We start from the raw sequence: 22829 nt of genomic DNA on the forward strand, positions 1-22829 counted from the left end.
GGCATGAGGGCCAATGGGATGGACTGTTCTCCTGATGATTTGAGTGTGGTGGATGGGTGTCACCTTCATTGAACTGTCTGGTGATGTGCTTGCGCTGAAGCCCTGCAAAGACCTGGAGAAGCCATCCCCACTCCACTCGCTGCTTGGGAGACAGGAAGGGCAAGGGCACTTACCATCCACCTCCATGCTCAACACACTGGATCTGGCTCATAGCATTTGATTCCCATCAATGCACTGCTATCAGGAAGGGGCCCACACTGACCACCAACCCACACACGCTTTGTAAGACAGACATGGATGATGCATATTTTAAACACACGAGTTTGTCTTACCAGGTATGTCCCAACAGAAGTTGCAGCAGCTACCAGCCAACCTGGAAGACAATGTGCCATGATTTTAGCAGCAAATCCAAGACAAAGCTCATTCCTACAGTCCAGCCCCTGTCTGGCTTAACAGACCCTGAACATCACTCATCTCGCTACATTATTTTATTCCTCATTCTTGACAGTATTTCACAGAATCATTTCTGTCAGACCTTTCTGCTGTTTTCTCTTTGACTTTGTGACAGCTGACTGGGTGAGCAGACATGGGGTACTCCTCTATCCACTCCGGGTCCGGGTCAGTCTGGCAGACGACAGAAATGCAGTTTCTTAGATGACATGAGGGATTGCATGCATCTCTGTCCCCAAAGAGGAAAAGGCAGGCAAAGGAGCAGAAACAACACTCTGGGGATGGACCTTCTCTCCAGGACTTCCTTGCCCAATATCCCTTGTGCACCACAGCCAACCCCTGGTCACCGATCAGCCCGGGAGGCCAGGCTCACCATACTTATATTTCCATGATGCTTTTAGCTTTGCACCTTCTACTTGTTTCTTACAGTGTCCCCACCAACATGTCAACTGTAGCCAAGCCTGTATTGTATTTCATACATTTTTCCTGCTAAGTCCTCAACTGGATTAAAATCACCTTAACACCAGTGTACAACAGCCCTCGTGCCAGCCCTGCCCAAGAGCTTGACAGGGATTTACTGAAAGAAGTCAACCTGTCACTGCTGGCTCTTGGCAGGTCTGTGCAAGCCCTCCACTTGTCTATTCCTTGTTTCCCAACTTTTACATTGTTCTTGATGGCAACTTGCATCTCCCCTACCAATGCCATGAAGCTGGAAAGGTGGTGAAATGCAAGCTTAGGAAACCAGTAACAACATACACAGACTCAAATCTCCCTGGCATTAGTATTATTTACTTCAGAAATGTGGAGGAAACGTGGAGGAGCTGAGCCCCAAAACCAAAACACAGAAGCAACCTCCTGTGGTTCCTCCACACCATATGGCTAAGGGACTGGGCTAAGCTGGCCCAGGGCAGTGTCAGTCAAACCCACGATGATATTTGGGCACAGAAATCAACAGCACAGGAGACCCTTATCACGAACTGTGATGGGTACGAAGAGGAGGAAGGCAGCAGCTTTCCTGGGTGTGCATGTGTTCACCAGCCCAACGACCTGCATTAGGAAGGGGATTAAAAATAGCTTGTAGGGATGGATGAGAGGAGTCCCTAATTAGTATAACAGCTTTTCTGATTACTAACTGTTACACCTTTTTAATCATTTAATTCATAGAGAACTGTCACTAAGTATCAGGTAAAGGAAACATACCCATAGCTGGGAAAACAGAGTGCTTTCCTCTAGGCTGAACATAGATTAACTTTACTTCTAGAGAAAGTCCCGAAAGAGTTACCAAAATCATAACCAAGAGTTCAGTGCCAGAGGCTGGCCCTGATGCCATGCTTCCCTGCTGGCAGACAAAGTTGGGCTGTTTCCACCATGGCAATCACTTCCTGCTCACCTCAGGACTGGACCTTGGAAACATACAGCCAAGCCCTCTGGCCCCACTCTTGGAAAGCTCTTACACATATGTTTAAGCATGCAAATCGTCCCATTCACTCGAAAAAGCAGTGTTCAGAAACACCCACGCAGGGAGGAGAAAGAGGAAGGGTGGCTTCTCACTCTGCAAGATCAGAGAGGACCCCAACCTACTATCACAAAAATCCTCATCGTATGACAATAAATCCTTCATCTCACAACATCACAACAAAGGCTACGGACTCAGCTCGTGTCATGAACCACCTAAGATATATGCACATCACTCTTGGGAGCAAATGCCTTCTAAAACATTGCTTTCACTCCCATGCTTTGTTAGTGCACAGGCACGCCAGGCTGCGGTGAAGCCTTCCATAATGGAAGAGACTGTCTCCTTCACCCATGTATGCCATGCTGTTCACAGTTCACCTGCTCTTCACAGTCCCTCCTCCTCCATGAGGGCACTTCTGTGCCACGAGGTTGCTGAGCACTGCCTGGTCTCAGAAGCACGGCTTCTTTACAACAACGCCATTCCCGTTGATAGTGTGGCACCACTACACTTAAATCTGCTATCCTTCCCTTTCCAAAACCTGTTTAGGGACTCTCAGAAACTTGTTTTTTCTTTCTTCTCTCTTTGATCCATCCCCAAAAGTGCAGTGCAGGCAAGCTGTTGGATACAAATTCTCTACAAGCTCAGCACATTTCTAATATTCTGCCTTTCCTCCATCTCCAGTTATCTAAGGCATTTACAGAAGAAGATGGGTAGATGGATGGGGGCAAGCACAGCCCAAAGAAACAGAATGATTTCCCAGGGCTACATGCTGAGCCAGTGGCCAACAGAAAAACACACCACCAAAATTACTGACCTGCCAGACTTAAAAGCAATTGCATTAAGAGTCATTAACTTCTACAAGCAACCTGAGTACTTCTGCTGGACAGAGACATCCCTCCTTGTACAGGATGTTAACAGAAAATTGGAAGAATCACATTTTCATCAGGGTGTCCATAATACCTTGGTCAGTTTTGAACAACTTAATTAAAGAAAAGAAAAAAGTTCTGTTTATTTTTTTCCTTCCTTTAGTACTGATAACTAAGCCTACTGCAGAGAAAATGGTGGTCCCCAGCCAGTGGCTCATTAGCTTGTTTGTAATGTTACAAGCTCATGTTCTATTGTCATCAACATTCACTGCAAACATGATCTCAAGTCTGATGAGGAAGGAAAAATAAAGCACTGACACTTTCTGAAAGAAACAAAGATTCTGCTCTGGAATCACTTACTACCAGAAAAAAACGAAGGAGGGAAAGTAGGGGAATATAGACACAATCAGTTTCAGCTAAGATCACTTCTCAAGCGCTTTCCCAGAGACACATGGATACTCCAACAAAAGGAGCAGTGAGCAGACAGCTCTGCAATGGCAGGAGGAGAATGAATTCCAATTTTGTCTTTCCACTCTGTTTATTACAAAAACGAACATATTTTGGTTCACAGGTACAATAATAAACAAGCATAACTAAAGGCTGGGGATTTAGAGCAACCACCAACATAATGTTCAATGGTCTTTCAGCACAATTTTCCCTTTGAGGATTATGTCAGCTACAGCTGCCAGTAAGGAAAATCCTCCCAGGACACCCACCACCCTCACAGTGATACTCACCAACCAAGAGGAGGAAGCCCAGCCCTGGGAGTAAAGGCGACATTTCTGCAAAAGTCTTCAGAGTGCCCATACGTGCAAGGAATCACCTTATTTCAGCCAAGAAAAATCAAATATGAATAATGCTTAATTGCAAAACCAAACTCAGAGAAGGAAAGTTAAAAGGCGACTGTCTCGCAAGTAAACTGACACATGCCAACACCCTTCACAAAACCTATCTGAAACTAGACCCGAAGCACACGGAAAACTATTGAGGGTCTGCTATGCCTGGGAAAGCATGGAATTGCATGCAGAGAATTCAGAGTTAGTCAAGCTAGATTCACTGCTATTGACACCCTGAAATCAGCAGGCTCCCCTCTGGCAGAGGACGACAAGAGGTTGCACAACCACGTTCGGACGGTTAACTGTAGCCCTTACCTCCAAGCCACTACTCGCTGGGCACTTAGTGTGCAAGGCTACAATCCGTAGAGGGCTGCTTTTCACTGAGCAAACCAGGGTGTGTCTCTAGCCTCTCAAAACTGCATCTGAAACTACAGGATGGATTTGGAGCACCGGACACACCTATAAGTTCTTGAGAATACAAATCTTTAGCAGTACAAATAAATAGGTGTTACTTGTTAATGCTTGTCACTCCTAGGATACAGTAGGAAACACTGAGCCCGAAGCAAGGCTGCGTGGAGTGAGCAGGACGAGAGCAGTGAATAGGTGCATTCCCTCCCTGCCCTACACAGGATGTGTTCGCCATTTACAGGAGGCGACAAAAATAAAGCTGAGCTTCCAGAACAGAGCTACTCTAGGACCACCTTCCTCTAGTTACTAAAGAAATGTTTGTCATCAGGAAATTTTGCTTCAGCGGAGCTTGAAATGTTTGGCCCTTTTCTTGAAATTTCTGCTTACCCCAGTTGTCTCCACCTGGGAAACCCCAATACATGGCAGCTCCACTGGTGGCCAGACAGGCCATTTTCACATCACAGGTATGTCAAACTGGGAACTCTGCTCCAGGCTCAGCAAGGTTGATGAACTGAAACACAGAGCTCTCCACCCAAGACAGAGGAATCAGGATAGCTGAAATCAAAAAACACAGCCCTGCAATAGGATAAAGGGCTAAGACTGGCACAGGCAAATCCCACAGCACAGCCGTCTGTCTTATTTCCTTGATGAACCTTGGCTTGCTGAGGTGTTCAGGGGTGCTCATGGCACGCTGGCCTCATACCAAGGTGCCCAGCATCTGCACTCAAGTGCCACATGGCCTCTTGCGTCAGCTCATTAGCACTCACAAGCACCACAGCAATGAGACCACTGAGCAGGGATGTTATTATCCAATGTTTCCAGAATTGTAATCCCAGAGATCCTTGTTTTCATTTATTCCACAAAACCTTCATTTATTTCCTTGCTGCAAAGTTCCTACGACATAACTTTATGGGCTTTCCAATTCCTGCAGGCTGCTCTATTTTAAAAACTAAACAATGTTCTCATTAAAGAGATCACATTTGGGTTTAAGGGGTCTTTATGCAGTAACTGCATGCTGCAGGAGCCGAGGAATGGGTTTGTCCTGCTCCTTCCTCAGCTGAATCACACGTGGTGGCGTTCCCCACGATCTCCCCAGGCCTGTGCATCAGCAATCAGGGAGATCTGATGTTGACTGAATTGTCTTTCCCCAAGCTAATGGTCAGCCTAGAAGCACTTCAGCAAGAAAAACTTGGCAAGCATAATCTGCAAGAATAAAAATGAGACCTGCTGCAGATTCTAACAAGGGATGGAAATTATCTTCCACCCATTTCAGACTTCTTTTCCCCTTGGATCTGAGCTCCCAAGTCACTAAGAAATTGCCCACAGTAACTTTCTCGATTTCTCTGCATGCAGCGGAGTTATTTTGCATCCTCAGATTTGAAAATCTTTGGTCACTTCACTGATGCTTTTCAAGAGAAGTTTTTTCCATAAGCCCGTTATGTCCCAGGCTTAGGCTTGCCCCATCATGCCCACCTGTAACTCATGTTTGTGGCAACACCAAGAAAAGCCAGTGTTGACTCAACATCACCAGGTACCCAAACCTTGTCTTTCTCCACACTCCCAGTTTTCTTACCACACTTAACATGGTTATCAGCTGTTTTGGAACTAGTGCAACACTGATTCATAAATGTAGTTCATCAGAAGTGCAGAGGATGCCCAACATGAAAGTGACTCTCATCAATACCCATCCTAAGCTACCCAAATCTATATAAACTTGAAATGCATCATTTTGTAATTAGTCAGATTCACGGACTCCTAGTTCAAAGCAAGAAGCCACTTCTCCAGGAAATCCAAATGAGGTATCCTTGAGAAGGACGGGAGACCCTTCAATCGGGTTTCAAATACCAAAGCTTTCACTGTCTTGCACCTTTTGGAAACTGGACATTGCTAGCAGGCTGTCCACAACAGAGGGTCAGACAGGCATGTGTTGCTGGGGAGCCCTGGACATGCTGCTGGACGAACTGCAGGTCCACATAAGAGTCAACCAAGAAAGGAACAAAGACCATGTGGCACAGCAGGCCTCTACCATCTGCAGTCAGACCTATGGCTCTTCCCCAGGGCATCAAGAGGTGAAACACAAGAACAGGAGAGATCTGAAAAGCAGAAAAAACAACACTGTGCCTTGGCCACAGATGAGGAAACCAGGGGAAGGGGCAAGCAGAATGTCAGGATTTTCTGGTCGCGTCAGCCAGGACGTCAGTCATGCATACCTAAAGGGTGCGCAGAGCACCCCCCTTATAGGGAGAGAAACCAGAGTTCACAAAGGCAAGGAGGAACTTTCCTCTGTAAACAAACCAGTACTTTTCTTAGTTCTGTACACAGGGTGGCCAAGCAGAAGCATCCAGTACCTGCCATTTGTGTTCATCCTTTAGCAGCTATGAGCCATGAGCACAGATCCAAAAGAGCTAGGTGTGGTATGAACAAGAAGGTCTTTGATTCAAAGAGCATACAGTTGAGGAGATAAAGACAGACAGAGGAGCTCAAAAATGGGAGGACAGGAAATTATTTCAACACAGTAAGAGGTGAACCACTATCACATTTTTTGCACAATTCATTCCAAAGCAAAATTCTGATTATTACATAGAATAAGGCTGGAGCTGATTTGTGGTATTGCATCTGCTTGAGTAAGTCTAAGTAAGAGTTACAGCTCCCTGCAACAGGCCGCCAGCTGGAGGATTTCTAGCTTTTGGATGTGACACCACATCCAGCTTCACCACTTTGTAGCACTGAAAGCTGGGAACAGCAGTTTGGGCTGTGTCAGGTTTTCCTGCACTGTCCAGATCCCAGCCTGGCCTGGCCCGGGGACGCAGCCACATTACCGCAGGAGGCTCAGCACTGCTTAGCATGTCAGCGCAGTTTTTAGAGCTGTGTAAGATCATCCTGATGGATGGCCAGAGAGAAGAATGTCACAGTCTCACACAAAGTGACACAACTCTGGAAAAGCATGTTTTATGCCCATAATTCAGCAATAACCTTCATGCTAACCAGAAGGGACTTGGTCTAGGAGCTTTATTCCTATTATCTGAATATCCTGAGCAGCATGCAGTGATCCAGGTGGCAACTGTGACTAAGCAAGAATGAGATACTCGCAGCCCATGCCAGGCAGACGAGTCTTTCGGGGACAGAGCCTAGCACGCCCTCAGCTATCACCTCCCCAGACGCTGAGCCCTCCCTGTCATTAGTCTCATCTGTACCATGTTCCCTTCCTAAGCACTGCTGTCCCCACCCTTTATGCACTCTTCTAATTTTGCAGCATCGGGCTTCTCTGCTGCAGACAAATGGGAACACAGAGCATGTCACAGGAATGCTGGCAGAACTTGCTCTCAGTGGGAGACAACTAGAGATCTTCTCTTATCCAAGAAGTACAGAGCTGGGAGGGGTCTCTGAGACTGCCCAGTCTTTGCACCATGGTGCAATTGTATATAGCTAGGCTGACGGAGGTGCAGCCAGCCTGCCCTTGCACAGGCCTGTCAGGGGGATTTTAGAGCTCATCTGTAATAACAATCACTTCTAGCTCAATACAATTATGCAGGAGACCTCTCTCTCCCTCCCTTCCTCCCTCTCCACAAGCTTCCTTTTCTCTAAATGAAGAGGTCACCTCTTCAGCCAGGTCACTGAAGGTCACCTCCCCCTCTTCTCAAATGCATGCATTTCCCCATGACAGCAAGTGGGGAGCGAAGCTCAATTCCGTATCACGATCTCCAACGCACACACCGAGAGGCTAGGGCAGGAAGGGCGGCAATGAAACCTGCAGTGGGTGAGCAGGAGTGGGACAGGTCTGAGATGTGGTTTGTACCACAGGAAAATGAGTCAGTGCCTTAATAACCCTCTTCTCACCCGACCTGACTGTGCGTATGTAGCATCAAGTATGGCTTAAGTGTTCTTCAGTAACACTAAATTGTACAATGGATTGCCAAAGTGTTCCTGCCGCGTTAAGCCAGGTGTGGCAACAGACAATAAATCCTTCCCAATCGCTTCTCCACCAGGCACACCTCACACCCTCCTCAGCCCAAAGTCACTGCACTTCCCCATGGTTTTCATCCAGAACAAAAGGGGCTTTGGGCTTTCTCAGAAAATTCAGGTCTCCCATTAGCTCAGGAGAGCACCCTTACAGGATGGGGCTCAGGCTTTTATTAATGTAAGTCAGACCACAGCCAAGCTCCTCTGTAGCCTTGCAAGGGCCATCACGACTCACTAGGTCCAGACAATCCCACCAGTGCATTCCTCTTCATTAACCCTAAACACAGGGCATGGCCCAGAATCGGAAGGAAGGGTTTAAGAACAAGAACAACAGAGCACAACATAAGAAAGCTTGCTGAAGAGAAACCAAAAGGGGTAGTTAAAAGGCTAAAATGTTGCAGGTGCTGTGGAAATTATATAAAGGCATACTGAAGGCTGAAAGCAAACGCATACCACACAGCAAAGAAAATCAAACTGTTGTAGCTGAACAGAAAGGCAAAGGAAGCTACTGGAAATAAGATGGTATCTTTCAAAAACTTGACATTATTTTTCTGTTTCTTATAGAATCATAGGATCATTAGTTGCCTCATGAAGAAGAAATCTGTCAGGGCCCTGCTGGGACAACATGATCCAGTTATAAAAAGCAGATCTGGAGACATACAGCTCTAAAAGGGAAACTAAATTAATTCTTTGTTTCCATGTCCTTCATTACATGAGCTGATCTAAGAATGAATCTCACATGTAGACACCTACAGAAGAGGTTACAGAACAAAGTCACACCAAAACGCCCAGACAAGGTAGACCACATGGAAGAGTCCTGGAGGAGCACAACATGACACAGCTGCGGTGTCCAACCATTTGCTTGAATTACCCTTTGGACCACACGTCAAAAGGTGATAGACACAACAGCAGCTTTTAGGAGGATCTCCAGAGGAGACTGAACAGAGAACCAGAAAGAAAGAGACAGACACGAAGGTCAAGTCTCAGCCTAAACCAGATCTCTTCTCTTTGGTGGGGCAAGGAACAGATGGGCTTGCTGCTAGAGTGAGCTGTGTGAACCCCCATCAAAGGGTTGTGCCTAGAGCTGACAGAAGAGGATAAAGACAGAAGTGATGCAAAATCTGTGGTCTAAGGTATAAACAGATCGTAGCCCACAAAAATGGTGTTATGATACAGTCATCACTTGCAGTTAGCTCTTCTTTTACCCTCCCTGTATACATCTCAGGCTTACTGGGACTTGGCACATAAAGGAAGACTCCCCAAGAACTGAAGCAAGGCTGTGTGAAACCTCTCCCCTCCTTATCTCTCCAAAAAACGCAAACAAGGAAACACTGCTAAAAAAAACGCCCACATGTAAGGACTACGATTTCAGTGGCAACAAACCAACTAGCATTGCTCCATGGCTCACTGCTTCCTCTGCACAGCAGTCCTGCCCTCACTCCTGCTGCTATGGACTAAAACCACTGTCACCTACCTGCAGAATCACAGAAGAGAAAGTCAGGAGGGCTCTCCAGGCATTCAGCAGAAGATCTCCTGGCTTAAGAGCGGATCAGTCTTACAACCATTTTGCCTGGAGGAAGGTTCTGAGTTAAGGCAGAAGATGCATTTTTGGAAAGCCCCATCTTGCAGGCAACCTATAAATAAGGTTTTTCTCTTGAACGTACTGCTGTGGTCAGTGTTGGTAATAAGAAAGCATTAGCATGAATAGGCAACTATGATGCCTGGCATCATAGCCTTTGCAGCACAGAGCATTTTGGCTGCATAGCCACCTTTCTCTGCAAACCAATGGATTCACAGGACCAGAGGGATAGTTCAGACCACAAAAGGAGTTGACTCTCCACACAGGCAATTAAATTGCATAGCTCTGTCTTAAGGAGTGGCAGATACTAGAAGCGGCCATTGGTTCAAAAAGCGACTGAGCAAAAGTTATACCCTCAGATTTATTATCAATGCAAGTATAGTTTCAAACTGACAGGACTAAGCCTTATCTCGGTGTAGATCTTTAAAAGAATGCGTATTCACTCAGGTCACATCCAGCTATGGGACTGCGTGGTATTACGTGTCTGCTTGTTAAATGTCAGCTAGAGATTTTTATAACCAAGGCAATATTTGGTTCAATAAGCAGCTTGTCTCACCTCTGTTTGCTTAAGCATTCAGTTACAAGCAGGGAACATGTGAAAAGAAACATTACTGGCTTCAAGATGTTACTGCACCCACACCTACAAATACCACTGGGGTCACCAGAACCTGACACTGAAGGTTTGTGTTTTACAACTCATGCAAGACCATCTATTGTCACCTGCATGTGCTAACAAGCCTTTGCTTCAGGCTACTTCTAAGTTGCAAAGGAGGAGAGAGGAAAGCCAAGTGTCTCAGAGACCTGCCTACCATCAAACACCCCAAATCCTCAGTCACCTCAGGACTAAAACCCAATCTTGATTTATTCCCTGTTGTAGTGACTCCAGAGCAAACCCTGCTCTGGCCACGCGACACTCCCAAAGCTATTCTCTGCACACTGCTAAAGGAAGTGTCACAGAGACTAATACAAAGGCAGCGGAGAGGATTAAGACAGGATAAAAAGGCCAAATAGCATCAAACATCAGTTTATAGCTGGAAGTAAAACCCAACCGCCACATTACACCTTGCCAGAGGTTTACACAAGAGATTTTGCTGGCTTTCTACCTCCCTCTCTCCTCTATAATCTCCTCTGCAATGTTTGCGTTGCACAAAGTCAAAAACCACCTACATCTAACACTCAAATCTTGTCCTGAATTGTAAGCCCAACCAAGCTAAATAAAAAAAAAAAAAAAAAAAGGTAATTACTCTGATGTCTGATTTTCCTCTCTCTGCAAGGTTTCTATTCATGCTGATGACCGACTGGCTGCACTAGAGAGCAGAAGTGTCATTTAGCAATGCCCTAACGCTACCCATTTAGCTGCCCATCAGGGCAGGGTCTTGAGGCTACACCTGTGGGAGATACTCCTGACACATCAGCAGCCAGGAGTAAGAAGCATTACCAGTTTTAAGGTCACTTACATTACTGGAAGACCAGTTTTCAGCAGGAGGAGGCTCAGAGCTGAAACATGATTCCACAAGCCCAGCCCAGCCTTGAAAGGCTGCTCAGGAAGAACCAGGCTATCACGACACTGGCCCCTCAGCCCTCGGTTCTGGCTGTACAATGGTGTTCACAGCACTAAAAGTATTTGGCACCCAGCACTCCAGGAACAGCACTACTGGTGTCAGCTGCTGTGCCACGTTCTCACAACTCCCATGTCCTTTGGCTGAGTGGGTCCTCCCAAAGCACACACTCACCTTCCAGAGGGCCAGGCAAGAAAGGGTGAGGTACTGTGGGCACCCAGCAATGCTCCTGCCCCTTCTGGCTCTGTTGTGAGTATCATCAGCACTTCAACATCTCTACCATAACCTGAAGTGCAGCAAAAGATAACTATAATTGACAGGCACTCCTTATTCTTAAGTACAAAGAAGCTCTGCCTCTCTATTTTATAGCTTCAAGACAATGGTTTCCTGTATGAGTCAGCCACCTGCTAAGAAACTTTGTTCTCAGCTGCTTCTCCTTACAGCAAGGCTGACACCTTGCGATGCAACAGAGCAGTCTAACCTGCCCTCTCCTTTATACATAAATATAGACCTATACATGCATGTCTGTGTGCATAGTCACCTATAGCGAGTGATAGGTCATACACAGCCCTAAGAAAGAAGGAGGAAAAAAGAGAGAACCCACCTTATGAAAGTCAGAGATCCAGCTGATGAACTGGAAAGCCTAACTCAATTTCTAGCACCACTAAAACCAATCTCTCACTCTCCCTAAACCCCCATCAGCCAAAGGCCACCAGCCCTAAGTCTTAAGTACCTTCTCCCCACACCCACTTAGCACCTTGTTATGCCTAGCACCTGCAAGGGATTTACTTCAGCTCACAGTATCCAGCCTTGTCCTGTCCCTTGCAGTGACCTGCTCCGTAGGGTAAGAGAAGGAAGGTTTAACCCCTTCCTACTGCATGTATGTGCCTGATGAAAAGTAAACATGTACCAAGCAGGACAATCAACAAACCTGGCTGAACATTACATTCAAAACAGCACAATGAGCCACAGGCAGGCAATTTGCCTGGCTGTGTCCTTATTTTCCAGGACAGGAAAGGCAGGAGAAATACAGGACATTAAGCAAAGTGTCAAAAATCACATGGCAAGGTCAGAGCTGTAGAGAGAACTGGGGAGGGGGGAAAGCAAGAAAAGTACTGCAGGGTCAGTTCTTCTTGTTCCTGCCTCCTGCAACCTGTCAGCCCTCCAGGTACCCACCCATAAGGGTCACTGCACAAAGCCAGCAGAGCTGTGCACAGCCCTGCTGCCTCCACAGCACCTCTTCCCTTGCTTTATGGGCCCAGGACATCCATCTGCCAGCACGTCCCTAGGACCACGCTGCGACAAGGAGCATGCAAGCACCAGAGGGCACCAGGAGCTCAGCCCTGCTAACCCACCAGCTCTCTCCTGGGACTCTCTCCCACTGCCACTGGAGGTCTCTGCTAAGTCACTCACCTGGGGAAAAAGCCAGGGGGAAGAAGCTGTTTTAACCAAGCTGGAAGATTTCATAAAACAATATCCGTTCTTGTGGAAACTCTACTGGAAAATATTCCAGACAAACGTTAGTCATTTCTATTTTTTTTTCCAGTCATATATTCTTGTACTTCTGGTTTCATTCCAATTCAGAACAAAAACACACTTTGAATTGTGACTCTTTCTCATAGACAGAAATGTGTACCCATCGCTACATCCCTCTAGACAGATGGCCGCCATTCCTGTGTCTCAGCCCCTGACCCTCCTGCACGATCCAGCAAGTTCTCTCCTTCTCTCTGAGTATCTGTTGGTGACTTGTCAAATGAACAAAAGTAAAAATCTGCCTCCACAGCTGTCTTCATGCTACCGTAATAGCTTATATGAAACTAAGTGAGATGGACTGATGTTACTGTCAAAGCTGACTTAAGCCTAGACATGGAAACTGAGTAATGTCTGCAACACCTATTTCCAAAAAGATTTAACCGCTATTGAAAAAAATAAAGGAGTTAAATTATTGCTGACTTAGCCTCCTTAATACTATGATTCTTCAGTCTGCACTGTAAAGCTTTCCATGGTGCTTGTTTATCCTCTAAGTTTCAAGTACTTACCTTATATATCTAACAATACATTGCCCTTCAACTTGCCAAAAAAAAGTCCTTCTCCATCCCTAGAATAAAATATTGCTCGGCAAGAGTCTCTGAGTTTCTGAGAATGTGGTCTAAGAAAATGTCACAGTTAGTTAGCAAATCAGACATTGACAAATGACTCCCAAAGCTTAGGAAACAGCCCAGATCGGACAAGTTCAGAAAAAACTGAGCAACTGAGGGCTTTCAGAAATTGGCCACTCAGGGCCACCTTCAGCCAATCCTTGCTGAAAATGGGCAACTGCTTCTCACTGGATTTGATACAGATTTGAGTCATCAATCGATTTTTAATTCTGGGCAGGATGTTCTGTGTCACACCCTTCTAATACTGATGCCTTTGCGGGGCAGGAACTCACTCAGGTCTCCCACACCCAAAGGTGGCTTCACAAGCATGCAGCACCTTCACAGCAGAGTAACTTTGCTATAGCACAATAATACATTGCAAAGCAGGGAAGAAGACCACCCAAGTCCCAAACCTGCAATCCCACGGGCCACATGTCTGCACCAAGGGCCAGGGCTGGATTCTGTAATGCAGATGCCACTTTATCAAATGCCAAATCTCAAATACTTTTGTTGTAATGTCCAGCAATGCAAATGAAACACCTCTCTCTATGTAATGGGCTATCACCATGTAACAGAGCTATCTGAAATATTTCCCAAGTCTTGTCTTATTAATTCACCTTTATCAATTACATAAATTCAATGGGCTCTGGGGTTATGATGTGGGATTTGGCCATTTCGGCCATTTTATCTGCTAACTTTAAGTGAACATCATTAGGAAACAATAGTCAGGGTTTTTTTTCTTCTTGCTTCATACACTGCAATAATTGATTCTATCCTCCCATTGCCTTGGGCTAGACCAAAAGGCTGCATGTGACAGATACTTCCTTTTATTTTTCTACTCTTACCTACCAATCACTCAACATAGCAACACTTCTTTTGTATCAGAAATAGTGTGGCCAGCAGGACTAGGGAAGCGATCGTCCCCTTGTACTCGGCACTGATTAGGCCGCACCTCGAGTACTGTGTTCAGTTTTGGGCCCCTCACTACAAGAAGACATTGAGGAGCTGGAGCGTGTCCAAAGAAGGGCAATGAGGCTGGCGAAGGGTCTAGAGCACAAGTCTTATGAAGAACAGCTGAGGGAACTGGGGTTGTTTAGCCTGGAGAAAAGGAGGCTGAGGGGAGACCTTATCGCTCTCGACAACTACCTGAAAGGAGGCTGTAGCGAGGTGAGTGTTGGTGTCTTCTCCCAAGCAACAAGTGACAGGACAAGACGAAACAGCCTCAAGTTGTGCCAGGGGAGGTTTAGATTGGATATTAGGAAAAATTTCTTCACCGAAAGGGTTGTCAAGCACTGGAACAGGCTGCTAGGCTTTGCTCCAGCTGATGTTGGGGAGTTTGAGGTGAGACCAAAGAGGAATACATGGGTCTCACTCAAATGCAAGGTGAATTGTGCTTTACTCTCATTTCATCATTTGTGAACAGCAGCAAGCCTTAAGACCAAGAAGTGCCAAAAATTGTTTCTGCAGTACTGAAAAAAAAAGATTTGTGAAATGATTACAGGCCTTTAAAGCTAGCAAAGGCCTCTCCCAAACATTCCTCACACTTTGCCTGGAACAAAAGTCAGAGCACCAAGATATGCCTTGTTGGGATCCTGTGGGTCTGAGAGCTATCAAGAGACAAGACTGAAAAAAAAGAGTCCATATGGACAAATGCAAAACTCCGCTCCATCCTCTTGCTCAGAATGAAACACAGAGGATCCCAGAATAAGGCTATGTTATGCTGGAGGTCGACTGACAAGCAACAATATGAGCCAAAGTCAGCTTCTAGCACCTCTGTGCTGAGGGCAATCAGACAGTGGTGGCAAGTAACTAGATTTATCCATCCAAAAGTATCCCTAAAGTGCCTGTGACCACGCTCTCGGTCATTTTTTTCACTTCCAGCTGCTACATCTGGAGACTTTCACCTCCACAGTTAAGCACCAGTGAACAGAAATGGCCTGTTCTGTGATCTTGTTTACGCCTGAAGCTATTTAGAGCATTCCTGAGATGGGCAAGGACATCAAACCCAAACGTCATCACAGCAGCACAATAATTCTGAAGCCACTTAATGCTCTTTTATGTCATGGTTCACTAAGATTCCTTCATGTGCTAAGGTATATCAAGAAACTGAGCTCACCTTTAGGCACAGAATTACATTCGAAGTGTGAGGAGAGTAACATGCCAGCAGACAAATCCAAAATGGAGAGTCTCCGAAGGAAAGTGCAGGTTAGCACAATGATGCTGCTGAAACCCTGGGCTATGTGTGACAACAGTAGTGCAGAAAACAGTTGGAGAATCTAGCTTAACTTCCCAGATGAGTCCCATGGGGGAAGAAGGAAACAAAGAAGGTGTGACAGATTCTGCTACAGGCCACACTGCAGAGACACAATGTCAAAGTCACTGAAGTGAGTCCAGATTCATATAAAAGTAAATGACAATGAGAGTCAGATCCTTTATTTTTTTAACCAGTTCCACTGTCACCACAAAAGACTCACAGAGAAGGACGATTTTGTCATAGTACTGTCTTGTTATCAATAAAAAAGGGCAAGGCAGATAGATGGCATAGCAGCAGTGAGGCTCACAAAGCTTTGGGAGATGAAGCATAACAAAGTATCTCAGCAATGAGGTGCTTCTGAAAAACATTTTTCTCGGGTCATTCATTCTTCAGAAATAAATAAGCAAAAATACCCACATTCCTTTCAGTTCCCTGACCCCATCAGATGGTTTGTGACACACTGTAACCCTCTCTCACTGAGACTTTCAGCCCATTGTTGGACACAGTCCCTCTCAGACGTATGGTGGTGGCTAAATCCTGGAGATAAAGGATTAGCTGGATGAGGAAGATTGTGCCATCTTACAGCAAAGTGAGAATTTCAAGTCATCTGGTTTTACAGCAGCATACCTACATGAGGACAGCACCTGAAAGCTGATTCAGCTTTGCTACCAGTTTTAATACCGAGTTTAAGTTAAGCCCTGAGTAGATATGCTATAGGGTGTAATCCCCATCCCGTTACACTCCCCTCCCACTGGATAAGGGCCTGACCCCCATCTGGCAGGGTGCACTGCAGGAGAGACATGAAAACGCACCCAGGCCTCCTGAGCCCCTGTGACATTCGGGCAGGACTAGTTGCAAACGTCCACTGAGAACATCGATGGTCATGGTGGTACTGGCACTCCTCTCAGAAAGAAAGGAGCTCTGAGCATCAGCTCAGTACACGCAGGCTGCCACAAAAAATGCACGCTGATCCATTTCAGGGATGTGATGGTTAAACTCAGGTTCGTGTTCATATTTACAGATAGTTTTAATGTGCAGGAGGAAACAAACAGGTATTTTATTCCAAGCCTCTCACATCCATCTAAGATGATACATGTGAAGCAAAATACAGAAGATACCCTAGAAAAACCAAAATAGAACAAAAGAAATACCTGTCCCCAACAGAAAATTGCTGTAAAGGGCAAGATTTGTGGATTTAATTTAAAAATTCCTTTCACCAACAGAGAAGGAGGAGGTAAATCACACTGCCAAATATTAAATATGAAGGAAAGCAACAAATAAAATCTATGTAGTTCACCTTAGTGCAACTAAAAATATAAAAGCTCTCTGGTTTATTGCTGTAGTTACAGAACATGTTTGTGCTCTGAAGTAATGCACGAGACAAGTGCCTGCAGAGTCAAGCGTGGGATTGATTCCTCATTTAAAGAAAGTTCATATCCTTGACCTTAGGTAGGAAGACTGCAGCCCTAATATCTGATAGCTCAAATGCTGCCTCTCACGATGCCCCAGAGAACACCGGGGTATGCAGGTGGTGTGCCAGGTTTCTGTTTGGGGTAAATCTCAGTCCATGCTCACCATTCAGAACACCTTTCCCTAGAGGTCAGCCTGCCCCGAAGATATACTTACCCCAGGCATTTCTGAGGGGAGGATTTCCTGCTGAATAGGGATGTATGAAGTCCTTAAGCCTAACCCCAGGGCCCTGCAGTCACACTTTCCTGCTGCACCCATGTGGAGATCGCATGAGCAAAATGCTGCTATTCCTGCAATGTAACAGTGGAGGAAGGTGAGGTCTTTTGGTGCATTAAGTAAGTTCAGGGTATGTGCTGTGCTTACAGATCAATGGGGAAGTAAGTAGGATTAAAAGCAATCAGACTACACAAAAGCCCCCACCCTCCCCCTCAAATTAACCTGTTTGCAGCCACAAGCAGAAATATCACAAGGGATATCTCCTGGCATGGGACAAGTTCTGCCTCACTCCTTATTAGAGTCCCAGAGGAATGTAACACCTCCTGGAGCTGGAGTGAGTGGCCTGGAAGAGGATGCGTAGAGAGCAGCAGAATGTGGCTACTCCCTTAATGTCAGCAGAAATTTGGGGATTGAAATAGGCCAAAAGAGATGACAAAGGTGGTCTACAACAAGCCCTTGTCATAAACCATGTCAGAAGGTGCCCCTGATGGGCGCTTCCACCAGCCAAACAACAGTCCCTGGGAGCAGACGAGCAGAGGAGCCCAGTTTTCCTTTCTCAGGACTTGTACAGGATGGATTTCTTCACACCCAATTGTCTTGCAACCGCCTGTTTTTATTCACGGTTTATCCAGGGGCTTGGTTTGGCTCCTAATGAGGTGCAGAGTAGAAGATATTTCCTTCAAAACTCCAAACTGTTTCAGAAAACCCAGACATTTTGTATCACTCCACTTCCCCTGCGCCGAGTTCTCAGCACAAGTGGCAGTGACTTGTTCGCTCCTCCTCTTTTCCATTCCAAAAGCTGCTCAGTTAAAGATAAAACTCTGGAATCTGTCCTGAGAACAAGAGGCAGCAAACCTAATGTGTCAGAGATCAAAATACCCACTGATCTCACCAGCAAGATCTTGTCAGAGTACAGCTGGTCTCCGAAGTACCTGACAACTTCTGAAATGCCTAATGGGGACTGCAAAATACCTCATTCAGTTCATTCTAGTGCTAATTTAAAATGGAACTGGTTCATATATTGTGGATCACACATTACTGATGATACTTTGCTAAAGACTAGGTGACCAGGAAGCAAACCTTGGCTTTGAAATACAGCATGGGAGTGAATGTCTTTAAAAAAAAAATAAAAACGTCTGAACCATTATTATTTCTCACCAGCTCAATCTCAGGGCTCTTGTGACACAAGAGGAAATATCAAGATAGCATTCAAATTTTGCAGATTCTGACTACAATCTAATTCAATAATTCTCCCTTGCGTGAGCAGTATCTGCTCTCACCGTGATGTCACAGCCTGTGCAACTACTCACCCAAGTACTTATTTGGTCAGGCTTTCAACAGACATTGAGGGGCCTCACACAGCTTCTGAGGGTCTGATGTACTGAAGAAAGTAAAGCTCTGAAAGACACAGGTGATAACAAAACAATTGCGTCCGTATTAACAGGAGCTTGGCACAGCCCTTACAAATGGCTAAAGGACTAAAGCAATGGTTACATATGATAAAGGAGCATGATTCACCTCCCCTAAAGCTAAATAGTCACCTTCCTTTCACTATTGAAATGAAACTGATTGCATTGCAGAACTACACCAGGGACCAAAGAAGACACAAAGGACTTCCTCTTCCAAAACTGTCCTCTTGGCATTAAGCCAAAACACACACATCTTCTTAAAATCAGAGATATCCAAGAAGACAAACTGGTCTCACACCCATCAGCCTTCATCAGTGTTTCTAAAATCTCCCTTAGCTCTCTGACCTCAAGCTCACCGCTGACCGCCCGAAGTTCAGATGGCTCTGGCCATTCAAGTGGCTGCAGTGGCTGTTATCTTCCCCCACCTGCCTGTATTGCCTAGTGCAGCAGCAGTCCAGCCCCTGGCAAACCCCTCTGATACCTCCAAGGTCTTGACCTACCTCCTCTGAAGCAAAATCCCATCAAACCTTTCTGTTCCTGGGCAGAAGCTTCCAAAGAAGCATAAGGAAGCATCCTTCCACACACTGGGAACTCAGGAATGGAATTCATTGCCACAAGATACCAAAGATGCCAAAATGCAATTAGACAAACTCATGGAAGAGAAGTGCACCATGGGCCCTTAAACACAAAGATGTGGTTCCATCCCCTGGCTCAGGAATTTCTTTGACATAGACAGCTGAAACCAGGGATTCACAGGTCTAATTCAGAGGAGTCTGTAAGTTCTTACATTCAATTCAGCAAGAGTTTGCACCCATTTCAAAGTTTTTAGGATAAAGAAGCATTTTTCTGAACCAAAAAAGAGATAGTTGAATAGAAGAAATAGCTAAGAAAGATCACATGAAAATGTAATGACTGTGAGCTTATTCAAACAATCCCTCTGGGTTCAGAAGTACAACATAACAGATTAGCCCATCCTGTCACATCAGAAATCTCCAAACAAGCCTGCAAGGAAACTGTCCTTCCAGCTAACATAGACTTAATGCTTTTCTTTACACCACTACTGAAGAAATGTTTCCTGTACCAATAAGCAGAACAAGTGCATAACAACCAGTAATTGCAGTGGCAGTTTATTAAAACAGTGTTACGTCATGCCTCTTTGTTGGCTAGTCCTGACTTTAGTAGCATGAGACTACAGAGGGCTCTAATTCTGCCAAATTCTGAGCTCTCCAGGGGATGCTAAACTGCCCCCCACAAACCTACTTGGGAAAATAATACAGAAATATTGTCTATGCCATTGAACTATCAAGTCTTCATCAGTTCTTTGACCCTTCCCACTTAAAAGCTGTTTTCACTTAAGGCAGCTCATTTCCATGCTGAACAGGTAGAGGACAGAGACTACTACTGGAGTTCAATTTTTTTAACAAGTGACACAAGTTATGTGACACCCGAGGATGCCTCAGGAAGGGCTGGGCCTTTGCTCCTTGGAACAGAGTCAAAGAAGTCACCTGGCATCACTCACCATGTCCCCTGTGATCAGCTGGATATCACCATATAAAAAGGTGACACTGGACAAAGAGTTACTCCTGCAGTCAGTTGCTGGGCTACATGCTGCTTTCTAGGATTCACAAGGTTCTGGAAGGAGAAAAAGTAAGTTTTGGGAGGTATGGCTGCTTTCTCTTCCAGCTAAATAATTAAGATTATTAATGAGCAAGTTGGTACTCTATGTAGGAATGTGTATGTTGCTGCTCTTCCATGTAATTTGGCAGAGCTACTTATCTTCAGTTGAACTGGATGTTGTTCTTGGCCTATTCCAGCCATTCCATTATCACTTTCAAGTTTTTTTAAAATAATAAAGCAAGGTGCTCAGAGAAAAGATAAAGGCAGAAAGGCACAGTGGAAAAGATTGGTAAAATACGACACAGTTTCAACACAGTGATTTGTCAGTGGTTGTGGCTGTTCTAGGACATAGGATACTTGAAACTTTGCTCTATCAAGGCAAAGTATTACTACACTGAAACACTGGAGGGATCTGTGGCACAGGCTCTGTGCTGTGTTGCAGCGAGATATGCTACAGAGAAAAACACTACGTTTGTATTTGAGAATTTCTAATATAAGCAAGATCTGACTGTCCCCGGTCATCAAGCAGAAGGTGATAGCTGACAAAAAGTACATCAGGCAGAAAAAAAGTAACAACTTACAAAGAAAGATACTCTTATGAAAAAACAAAATAAAATTTTAGGAGTCTCTTTTCATGCTGGAGGAATGTTTTTGTTCACTGTTGATTATTACCAGCTCTTATTATTTGTACAAGGCACCCATCCCTCAGTCTGTTTCTTTTCACAAGTGTTAAGGTCACTGAAATTTCCCTGGCACTAACAACCACCCCAGGAGCAAGGCAAACCGTGGTCACCATCACCATAGTGGAGCCGCTGTTGGTTCCCAGCGATGTGAGCAGAGATGCCAGGAGGATCCTTTGCCTTATAGCTTCACTTTCCAAGCTGCAGCATGCACAAACCCAGAGCAGCTTTCCAATACAACCACGGAGACAACTTACAGAAGTACATCCACTGGCAGTGAGCTTCCATTCACTCTGCAGGGATCCACACCTGCCCCTGGAGTGCATCTCAGAAAAGGCAGAAAGCCCTTACAGCAATTAAAGAGAGTTGGTTCCAGCAAGTAGTAAGGAAGCCTACAGCCAGACTGTGGATGTGCTCAGAGCACTCTACAGTTCTCCAGCTCCATCTGCAGAGTACTGGTCCTGACAATCTGGGCAGCAAGGAGAATTTCTGCAGAATTTCAGGAGAGTATCTGTACTCAAAAGAGACAATTCATAGATCATTTATGCTTTTTTAGGCTTGAAAAGGCAATCCACTCAAGAAAAGAAGAACAATGAAGGGAAAAGAAAGGCCGCCACTTTTAACTGCACTTATAATTTTACTCATTCTAGGTAAGTCAATTCAGGTCTACAACCATGCTGAGGGCTGATTCCCACACAGCTGAATATACTGATTAGTGCTACGTAACAAAAACAGCATGAATGATTAGGATGTGTGCTCAGTATTAGTATAGAACTGAGTACTTAAAGAGGAGGATAAACCAGTGAAGGATGAAAAATGAGCTTCATTTCATACTAGCCTGGTCTTTGTTCTTGCATTTCTGTGGGGGTCTATAATAGAAGAAAATCAGTTTATTTCCACTCATCTAACTATTCCATCTGTGTTTGTTTTTTTTTTTTTTCCTAGGGCCATGTGTAAAAAGTTTAAATCAGGTATGTGTATAACATCACTGAATGCTGTAAAAAGTTTGTTTCTGCATTATCAGTCATACAGCAGACACTTAAAAGTAACATCAGTTACTTGCAATAGCCACTCACAATAGGCAAAATCCGATTTTATTCACTCAACAACAGCCACTTAAGAGCAATCTAGTGCAAAGCAACCTCCATGAGGTTACTAGCAAACACTTGCAATACTTCCCAGAGTTCTACAAGCCCACGAGCTGGAGAAGAGAAGGTATAATACTGCAGCCAGGGAGGATTTCTGCTTTAAAGCTGCTCTGTTGGCAGGAATAAGAGTGCAGGACACTGACCTGCACCAACAGAGAATCTGGTCAGTCTGTCCTGAGCTGAGAGCAACCAGTCTGTTCTAACCAACGGATGTGCGGTGGTACTGGGCATCTTTCAACCCATCCTGATGGTTCATCCATGCAAAAAGGGCAAGGCAATACAGGAGTCATTGCTTCGCAGCCAGCAGCCCGAGTAAATTACATCCTATTTCATGTAGTTCAGAATACTCTGTCCTCTGTCCTAACTACTGCTTTCTCTCCTTTCTTTTCCCAGTGTCCAGCATTCCTTGTGTGTAAGTAAAATTCTGTTTGTATCTAAGACACAATTTGTGCACTTGAGATGTTGAAGAGGGTCTAGGCACACAAAAGAGCAGAATGGAAGTATTTGGAAAGCTGATGCCCCTAGGAAACCTCCCTGAATAGAATCCATGTAAAATTTCTACATCATTTATTTAAGGGCTCTCTAGAGCATCTCAGGGGGCTCAGCCCAGCACTGAAAATTATACACCCACAATTTCACATACAATGTGAACAGCAAACACAAGGAGCTGAAGAGAGAGTTTGTCAAATGTGAAACTGGAAGGACTGTTTAATACAAAGAAAAGCATCATATGTATCCTCAAAGGGAGAGACTAAAATATTAGTGTCATACATTTCTTTCTTC

The 22829-nt window shown here is 45.0% G+C and overlaps 1 protein-coding gene across 6 annotated transcripts in view; it reads right to left on the minus strand.

Moving 5' to 3' along the window:
• MSLN (mesothelin) overlaps positions 1 to 22829 on the minus strand; it is a 78258-nt gene that overhangs the window by 17051 nt on the left and 38378 nt on the right. Inside the window, exons 3-6 of one of the 6 annotated variants that reach the window (XM_087732098.1) lie at positions 4404 to 4571; positions 3924 to 4036; positions 3510 to 3595; positions 333 to 373 (exon numbers count right to left, since the gene is read on the minus strand). In XM_087732098.1, coding sequence (XP_087588224.1) covers positions 333 to 373; positions 3510 to 3579 — 111 coding nt within the window. In that variant the 5' untranslated portion in view covers positions 3580 to 3595; positions 3924 to 4036; positions 4404 to 4571. Of the gene's footprint in view, positions 1 to 332; positions 374 to 3509; positions 3596 to 3923; positions 4037 to 4403; positions 4572 to 11288; positions 11373 to 11718; positions 11803 to 22829 lie in introns of those variants that run through there. The other 5 variants (XM_087732097.1, XM_087732099.1, XM_087732100.1 and 2 more) reach the window with 5 other exon arrangements.

This window comes from Nipponia nippon, unplaced genomic scaffold (genome assembly GCF_047370975.1).
Source record: "Nipponia nippon isolate SJK-2023a ecotype South Korea unplaced genomic scaffold, ASM4737097v1 scaffold_5, whole genome shotgun sequence".
NCBI lineage: Eukaryota > Metazoa > Chordata > Aves > Pelecaniformes > Threskiornithidae > Nipponia > Nipponia nippon.